Source organism: Gastrolobium bilobum, unplaced genomic scaffold, assembly GCF_033153095.1.
Source record: "Gastrolobium bilobum isolate Gb01-03AN ecotype WA unplaced genomic scaffold, APGP_CSIRO_Gbil_v1 utg19213, whole genome shotgun sequence".
In the NCBI taxonomy this organism is placed as follows: domain Eukaryota; kingdom Viridiplantae; phylum Streptophyta; class Magnoliopsida; order Fabales; family Fabaceae; genus Gastrolobium; species Gastrolobium bilobum.
The window spans coordinates 76,465-86,038 of record NW_026898822.1 but is presented as its reverse complement, the minus strand read 5'-3'; the positions used below and the strand labels follow the sequence as shown (position 1 = coordinate 86,038).

At 37.7% G+C, this 9,574-nt stretch overlaps 1 protein-coding gene across 1 annotated transcript; it reads right to left on the bottom strand.

Moving 5' to 3' along the window:
• Nucleotides 1-579: 579 nt before the first annotated feature.
• LOC133284381 (uncharacterized) lies at nt 580-9,296 on the bottom strand. Its single transcript, XM_061481383.1, has 2 exons — nt 8,529-9,296; nt 580-898 (listed from the first exon to the last, which is right to left on the bottom strand). The coding sequence occupies exons 1-2, from the start codon at nt 9,189-9,191 to the stop codon at nt 767-769; spliced, it is 795 nt and encodes a 264-aa protein (XP_061337367.1). The 5' UTR covers nt 9,192-9,296; the 3' UTR covers nt 580-766.
• Between the last annotated feature and the right edge of the window lie 278 nt (nt 9,297-9,574).

The following is a 9,574-nucleotide window of genomic DNA, read 5'->3' as shown; positions in this document are numbered from 1 at the left end:
CATCCAACTAGACACAAGGGGCCTATCTAAACGACGTCGTTTTCTCTCCACGAGGGCAAGGCGTTAGTGACTCAGCCACTTAACGTTCCAGGTGGCGTCCGTCAACAGGGCCGTCACTTTCCACTTAACAGAAGGATAAACGTGTCCCTTTTTTTAAAAAACAAGACACTGAAATGTGACTTTTTTAAATCGAGGGACTAAATTGTGCTTCGCAAAAATTTCCAAGGACGAAAAAGGGTATTTACTCTACTTTTTATGAGTTTTAGCTTTCGGTTAAAAATAAATTATCTTATTTTCTTTAGTAAGGTTAACAATGAAAATATAAAAAAAATCAACCTATTGCTTTGCCGATTCACCTGTTAGTTGTTACAGACTTACAGTCTCAACCCCAGAACCTCGTAAATTTTATCACAAAATCTAAAACCAAAATAGTATTATAAGCTATTACTTTTGGCAATTTCCTAGTTAACGATCATAACTAAATAAACTCCACTTTACATCCAAGACTGTAAATTTTATTTATTTTTATTTTATTTGCAGTATTACCCCGAAAGAAAAGTAATTTTCACAGCAGAAACATATTTGCAAGACATAAAATTAACAGTGAGTATGATATGATGTCATATACAGGAAGCCACTGAAAAGCTTCATAAATTCAACGCCCACCACACACATAATAGATACATGTTTTCATGCAAAAGGATTTTTTTGTAGTATTACAAACATTATTTCACACTATTTCCAATCAAGTCATTTGTGAAATCATTCATCTCATACTCATCACAGGCCTCAGAGTAACACTTGAGGTTGGCAGAGATGGTCGTACTATGGGAACACGTCTCACAACTGAAAATGCTTCATTGAGACGTGCAACCCGACCCATGAGCTGAGATACCTTCTGCAAAAATTGTTTAGGGAAACCCAGAAGATTGAATATGTCATGAAATTTCTCAAAGAATGCATCAGATCAGATAAACATCAACAAAACCCAGATATGCAAGTGGATGTGGATGCACAACCAGTCCTCAACAACAGAATAAATCCCACAAAGATACTAAAAACGTGATACTGATTGAATAATCACCAGACAATAAATTTACACATGAAAGAAAAAAATGAATCTCAAACATAGAAACCATAAGTTTATTGACCTATTGCATCAGGTTAAGTGCCAACTGAAATCATAATACTTGAAGAAATTAAAAACTAGTCACATTTCACAATACCATCACTTAGGGAATATTAATTGGAAAAAATATATAAAATTAACTCGCATAAAAAGTTGGCTACTTGGTTAACATTTTCAACTTAATACTGCCCTCAAGTTTTTTAATCTTCTAATCATTGATGATATTTTCTTAAATTTTAATTAACCCATATGCATGCAGCACCATAACTTGTTTGAAGCCATGCATTCTGAATTTATGATCTCCACAAGATTTTTTTAGCTGATGCAATGAAGTGAAACAAGTATGAATGCCTCCATACTAAACATGGTTTGCATACTAAAAGAAACAATAGAAGAATTTGACCCTCAATCAATATGCATTTTAAGAGTACAGTGTATATACTGTTGGACACTGCTGCACACTACTATCACATGCTGCTACTGTTGGAATAGGTTTCTGTTAAGTTGTTAGTTAAGACTCGCGCTGAGACAGATAGGTGATTATCTGTTACTACTAATAAAAGCCTACACTGTATAGCTCTGAACTGAGTTTCATTTTGTATCTGTAACTAAACATTCAGAGACAAGATCCCTGCATTTTCTCTCTGCTCTTTCTTTCTCTTCCTTTCGCTTTCTGTTATGGTATCAGAGCCCTTTCTAGGGCCTGATTCAAACCAATCTTCTGAACCTCAATCACCAATTCCTGGTGGATATTCAGCCATAAGCCAAAATCCTGCTCCAAAGCTGCTTTCTCGGTCCAAATACATATGTGATCTCCTTACCAGAGCCAAAATGGCAGATGCTAAGGGCATCTCTACACCAATGAGTGCTGGCTGTAAGCACTCTAAGCATGGAGCTGACTATGTTCAGGACCCTCACCTATATTGGTCCATTGTTGGGGCTCTACAATATGCCACAATATCTAGACCTGACAACAGCTATACCGTAAACAAGGTCTGCCCAATTTCTTACCGAGTCTCTCGAAGAGCACTGGAAGATGATTAAACAAATCCTTCAATATCTTAAGGGAAAAATTACCTATGATCTACTCCTGCAGCCAGCTAATCCTTAGCTGCTGTTCACCTTACATGCCTTTTGTGATGCTGATTGGTCCAGTGACCCTGATGACTGTGGCCTGTACCTTGGTCCTAATCCTATCTCTTGGAGGTTCAAGAAGCAAACCATGGAGACCAGATCCAGTACAGCAGCTGAATATAGGAGTCTGGCCAACCCTGCAGCAGAAATCCTGTGGGTCTAGACTTACTTCGTGAGTTACAAGTCTTATCTCTCACACCAGTCATCTTCTGTGACAATCTCATCACTGTCTTCCTCTCTCATAACCATGTGCTGCACGCAGCTGGATCTGTTCTTTGTCAGAGAAAAAGTCCTACCTAAAAGCCCTGTCGTTTGTCACATACCAGCTCAAGACCAGTTGGCTGATGATACCTTCACTAAGGCTCTCTCTGTTACCAGGTTTTGTGACTTCCGTGACCAGCCAATTCCAGATTGCTCCATCACAATCACCCCTCAATATGCATAGCAGAAGTAAGAAAGAATTTATTCAAGTCATCTCATCAAACATATATAGGCTGCTATTCAAACACAAATGCATTCATCTTATCTTAGATTCCTTGAATATGTGGTTCACTAACAATCTTTAGGGTTTCTAAAATAAGAAAATCAATTTGACCTCATTGCACCAAAAAGGATAGGATATAAAGGATAATATAAGGGCTTGTTTGATGATTAGGATAAAGAGGACAGGATACGATAGGCTATCATATTCTGCACTTATCCATTGTTTGGTGAACCAACAAAATATGATGAGCTTATCTTATTGACTCATTTTATTCTTTCCACAAGAGAATAAGTTATCCTAAGGGAGGACTCGAGTTAGGAATAGACAGGATAGAATAACAGATGTCACATCCCTTTAATCCCAAATGCAATCCTATGCTCTTTTTCTACGTACTTTACTACACACGAGACGGTTAGCCCTTGACACTGGACAGCCACCACCGCCGCTGCTACCGTCCATCGACCACCTCTACAACCACCACCATCACCACCGACCATCACCATGACCTACCAATCAACACCGTCGTCACCGGCTACCTCCACCCCCCAACCACCACTAGCCATCGCCCACCACCATTGACATCGATCAACCCCTACAATTGCCACCCGTCACCACTGGAGCTGTGACCACCAACCAACACCACTTCCATTGGCTACCACTTCATCAACCACCACAACCATTGCTTTCGTTGGCCACAACCAACTAGCCACCCTCAACCACCAGGCACCAACAATCACCGCCACCACTAGCCCCACAACCGCTACCATCAATCAGCCACCACATTTGCCACCGGTCACCGCCAGCGCCGCCACCAGCACCAGCCAACCACCATCATCGCCGCTGTCGTCATTGGCCATCACCACCACCACCACCACCACCAAGCATCAATCATCATCACCACCACCACCGCCATCAGTCAGCCACCATAATTGTCATTGTCATTGTCGACGCCGTCACCACAATCCATTAGCTACGAGTCAGCATCCTACCAAATCTAAAACCAATCTTAACAGAAAAGCAAAACTTACTAACAAACTAGAGTGTGAGAAATCTAATACATCCAAAACTAGACTACAACAATAACAAATAATAGAAGCTAAAGTTGTACACTAATACCACCAGCCCCTACAACTGCCATCACTACTTCAACCGGCCACCCCTACCTGTCACCACTACACTAATTGTCATCGCCACCACTACTATCAATCATCCACCATGACTGTCATTGGTCATCGCCAACACCGTCATCATCAATGTTGTTAAAACATAGAGGCTATGTAGAAACGGTAGGGGTAAGCAGAAACGTAAAATCGTAAACGAAATGTAAGAGTTTACTATGTACCAAAAAATAAATATATCCAACATATATAAAACCAAAACACACCAACGCATAAGTCATCACAAATTTAAGTCCAAATACTAAAGGAAATAAAAATTAAGTTCAAACTCAATCATCATAAAACATATTAAAATCAAAACAACAAGGTAATAAAATTATAAAAGAGATCAACATCTCTAATTTAAGTCATTGGAGCCAAAGTCAATAGCATCTTCTTCAATGTAATGCAGCCAAATGCGTGAACAAAATAGGGCTTTCTTCCTATTTTAATTTGGGGTAAATGTGATTTCCCCAAAATACCCTCCATTATTTTTCAGTACTGAGTCAACTCGATAAACTCGTCGAGTCAACCGAGTTTTAACCGTTTCTACATAGATTTTGTTCCTACCATCGTTCCAACACGTTTTTGGACCCAAACACATAAAAACTGACGTTTCTAGGTTTGAAAACGACGTTTTAACAACACTGGTCATAACGACCGATTGCTACTAGCCTCCACAACCTCCATCACCACTTCAACCGACTACCCCTGCCTACCACCACCACCACCACCACCAGCCATTGTCACTAGCTATCGACCACCAATATTGACAATCAATTTAAAACTTTATTGGATAAGGATATAATTTTTTTATTTTGAAAATTTTTGTAAGTTATTTATCTATTTTATTTAAAATTGTGACTTTAAAAATTCTAATAATTTAAAATAAAAACTAATGCGTAAATAAGTAAAAAAATAGTTTAAAAATCAATTTTAAAAAAATCTATGAAATTCTGTCAAAAAAGGTATTTTTATCTTGTATTATATCATGACACCATATAGTTCCCCTCAAACATGTAATAGAATAATATTATCTTATCAAACTGTTTATCTATTGCATATCAAATACAGGATAGGATATGAGCCTATCAGGCTCTTATCCTTTCCTACTCTTATTCAGCCCTTTTATCCTATCCTATACATTCCTATCCTATCTTATCCACCCGATGGGTCCTACCAGCCCATTTGGCGGACAAGACAGGATAGAAATCGATATAATAGGAAGGCTAGACAAGAGTAAGAAAGGATATAGGTCAGACAAACTCATATCTTATCCTATGTGGTTGATAGACCATTTTATCAATCTTTTTTAAAATCGATTTACAACTTTGTTCATTTTCTTAAACTATGTATCAATTTGTCCTCCTTAAACTATATATCAATTTGCCCATGTTTGACCAAAGTTTGACCAAACTCTAGCCCTTGATAAGTCATTTAATCAAATAAAGGACTCATTTACTCGTGTAAGTGTGTGTCAAACTTTGATCAAATAGAGACAAATTGATATATAATTTGAGAAGAAAGATAAATTGATATATAACTTGAAAAGAAAGGTAAAATGATAATATTTATTAAAATAGGGGCAAGATACTCAATCATCCTATCCTGTGTTTGTTACGCACTAGATAAGTAGTTTGATAGGATAATGTTATCCTATCCGGTATTTGAAGCAAATCATATGGTATCATGATATGATATAAATTGACAAAAATACCCCTTTTAGCATAATTTCATATGATTTTTTAAAATTGATTTTTAAACTACTTTTTTTTGCTTATTTACACATTAGTTCTTATTTTAAATTATTAAAAAAAATTAAAAATCATAATTTTGAACAAAATATATCAAATAAAGTACAAAAAAATTAAAGCAAAATATTATATCCTAACCAAAGAGATTTTTAAAATTAAGTTTTAAATTGATTGTTAATATTAGTGGTTGATGGCTAGTGACCGTAACTGGTGGTGGTGGCAACTGATGCAGTTGGGTGGCCAATTGAAGTGGCGGTTGTTGGGTTGGTGGTGATGGCATCGATGACAATTGTGATGGCTGACTAATGGGCCAGCGGCAGCTGTAGTGGTGGTGGTTGGTGGAAGTGGTGGTGGCGACGCCGACCTGTGACCAATGACACTTGTGGTGGCTACGATGGTTGGTGCTTGGTGGTTAGAGTGGTGATGGCAGTGGCCAATGACAATGACATCGATTGTGGTGGTGGTTGGTGTGGCGGTGGTGGCCAGTGTTGTTAAAATGTCGTTTCCAAACGTAGAAACGTCTGTTTCAACATTTTTTTGTCCAAAAACGTGTTGGAACGATGGTAGGAACGAAATCTGTGTAGAAACGGTTGAAACACCGAGTTGACTCGATAAACTCGATTGGCTCGACAAGTTTACCGAGTTGACTCAGTAGTGACAAAAAAATAGAGGATATTTTAAAGAAATAACATTTTCCCCAAATTAAAACAAGAAGAAAGCCCTATTCTGTTCACGCGTTTGGCTGCTTTACATTGAAGAAGATGATATTGACTTTGACTCCAACGATTTAAATTAGAGATGTTGATCTCTTTTATAATTTATTACCTTGGTGTTTTGATTTTAATATGTATTATGATGACTGAATTTGAACTTAATTTTTATTTCCTTCAGTGTTTGGACTTAAATTTGTGATGACTTATGTATTGGTTTGTTATGGTTTTATATATATTGGATATATTTTTTTTTTGGTACGTAGTAAACTCTTACGTTTCGTTTACGTTTTACGATTTTTTTGTTTCTGCTTACCCCTGCCGTTTCTACTTAGACTCTATGTTTTAAAAACATTGGTGGTGGCAGGTGGGTGTAGCCGGTGGAAGTGGTGATAGCGACGCCGGTGGTGACCAATGGAAATTTTGGGGGTTGATCAATGGTGGTGGTTGGTGCATGGTGGTTAAAGGTGATAGTAGCTACTGACAATGGTGGTGGCTGGTAACTCATCATGATGATGGTCGGTGGCGATGATGATGACTGGTGGTTGATAGATGGTGGTGGTGATAATGGACGGTAGAGTTGGCCGATGGCCAGCGGCAACGATGCTGGCGGCTAGTCATGGCAAGGGTTAACCCTTACATGCACAAAAAAGTTCGTAGAGGAATAACATAGTACTATATTTGGAATGAGAGGAATGTGACATTTGTTATCCTATCCTGTCCATTCATAACCCAAGTCCCCCTTTAGGGTAGTTTATCCTGCTTGGACATGATAAAATGAGTCAATAGGATAAGTTTATCATTTCATGTTGGTTCACCAAACAATGAATAAGAGTAGGATATGATCGCTTATCCTATCAAGACCTCTCTATCCTAACCACCAAACGGACCCTAGAAAGATACAATAAGGACATATAGGATAAGAAGTAATAAAATCTTCCACTATCCAATAATTGGTACATCCCTATTCGGTATATGCAAATCTCAAGCTACCATGTTTACATCACTAAGTCTTGTATCCTTTAATACTATATACCACCAACAAATAAAGAATTTATTTGATAAGAAAGAACATTAGAAAAAAAAAATAGGGAAAGTACAGTTTGGGGAATGATCAGAGATATCCTCAAAAATATAAAATAAAAAAATTCTAGATACAACAACATCCCACAAGGTAGGGTAGGCTACATGGATCAAAATACCTCAACTTGTTCTGTCAAAAACCACGTTTCTGAAACACCATTTAGATTAGGGTCTTTTTTAATGGTTTCTCTTAGATTTTTCCTTAATCTTCCTCCATCTATATTTATTGGGCTATCATCCATCTGATCAACTATTCTTTCAGAAGCTTCTATTGGTCTTCTCCTCATACGGCCATAAAAATTCTTGATACAACAAGAATAAACTCAAGAATGCAGAAAACATAAAAGCCTAAAACAACATAGAGAAGCCATACACATAACTGCATGCTTTCACAAGTTCAAGGGCAAAGTGACACCCTTCGAGACTTGATCATTTTGCTCCTCCAACTAAATGCACTAAAGGATTACCGATTACACAAACTGTACACTGACACTAAACTTTACCCTCCTTTTGTTTTTACCAAAACCTTTATGATGAACAACAAAAAACTGCTCCAGAGGAAGAAGAAAGGGTTGCACACCAACAGAATACAGATCAAAAACACATTTTTTACATCTCTCAAAAATCTCAATCTATCCAAGTTTCCATCTTTGAAATTATGTGGTTATGACAAAAAAAAGTCTAGTATTATCCATAACCGTATCACTCAATTGTCTTTGTACACTTGAAAATTCAATAATACGAAACACGAATTTGACTCCTCTAAAGTGAGGGGTTGCATAGCGCAGAATTATAACTGTTTGAAATAGATTTGAACAACTTCGTAGTTTGTTCTACTTATACAATCTATCATAATATTAACAATCAACAATTATAACTCAAAAAGTGAACCCCTCACTTTCGACAGAGCCAAATCCAATAAACACACACAAGAATCCAGAGTTTCCAATTTGGATGCAAAAATTTTAAAATGAAACGACAAACAAGTAATTGACAAGTGAGCCTCTTAAGTGTGGTTAAGTGACCATAGAGAGTTTCAATTCAAAAACAGTTATTAGTATGAATTAAGAGAATAACCTTATCATCGAGAGCAAGGTTGAGGCTCAAGGTTTGAGTCTTGCGCTTCATTTTATACAATCTCCTTCCCAAGACGAGAAGCCCAACAAAGGCAGCAGCAGCAGCCACAGATAAAGACCAAACAGGAAGAGGAAGAGGAAGTGGGACCCAATATTTGAACACCTCAAAAGGAACCTTCCACCAAACCACACTCTTCTCCTCCTCTTTCTCCACCACTACTTTCTCTGTTTCTTCTTCTTCTTCTTCTTGTTGCTCTTGCTGGTTCTGTTGTAGTTGTTGTTGTTCATCCACTTCCTTCGAATCGAAACCAGCCTCACCCTCATGGATGATCATGGTGTTGGCATCGGTGGTATCGGAATCAGAATCGTTCCAGAGTTTAGGGTTGGAAGAGGACAACATAGGGTTTGGGAAGAGTTGATTGACCACATAGGAATCATCGAAGTTGCGATCAACCTCGTTGGGGTCGGTGGTTGAGGAATTGGAGTTGGAACTGGAATTGGAATTGGAATTGGAATTGGGAATGTTTGGATGGAGGGAGAAGTGATCGGGCATGATGAGGGAGGGATTGGAGTCTAGTTGGGGACTTAAAAGGAGAGGAGGATCATCGTTGTGCAGCAATTCCCACTCTCCACTTTCACCTTCAACTTCAATTTTTCCATCCATGGATGAAAAACCTAGCCAGAACTCAAAATTTATGAAAACTTCGAATTCGCCCTAACCCTACTTCTTATACGATGATATTTGTTTAATTTATTAATTAACAGCAGAATGGAGGAACTCACTGGCTCACTCCTAGTACTATATCTTGGGAGTTTTCCGTAAATAGAAAATGAGTTTATCATCTATCATCTAATATGATCACAAAAAATTTCCTACACACACAATATTTTGTGGGGCTGCAGCAAAAACAAAAACAAAAACTTCAGCACGCAAAACGAATCTCTATAACATAACACAATCACTTTTCCTACAACATAACTCTTATAAAATCCATAGAAAATAAACAATAATTACCTACAAAATATAAAATAGGACAACTTATGCTT

What these genes read in the sequence shown, in the direction of transcription:
- LOC133284381 (XM_061481383.1), bottom strand. Translation starts at nt 9,191, where the DNA reads ATGGATGGAAAAATTGAAGTTGAAGGTGAAAGTGGAGAGTGGGAATTG. An exon ending in ACCTTGCTCTCGATGATAAG is followed by an intron (nt 899 to 8,528) that starts GTTATTCTCTTA and finishes CAATTTTTGCAG; the next exon opens with AAGGTATCTCAGCTCATGGG.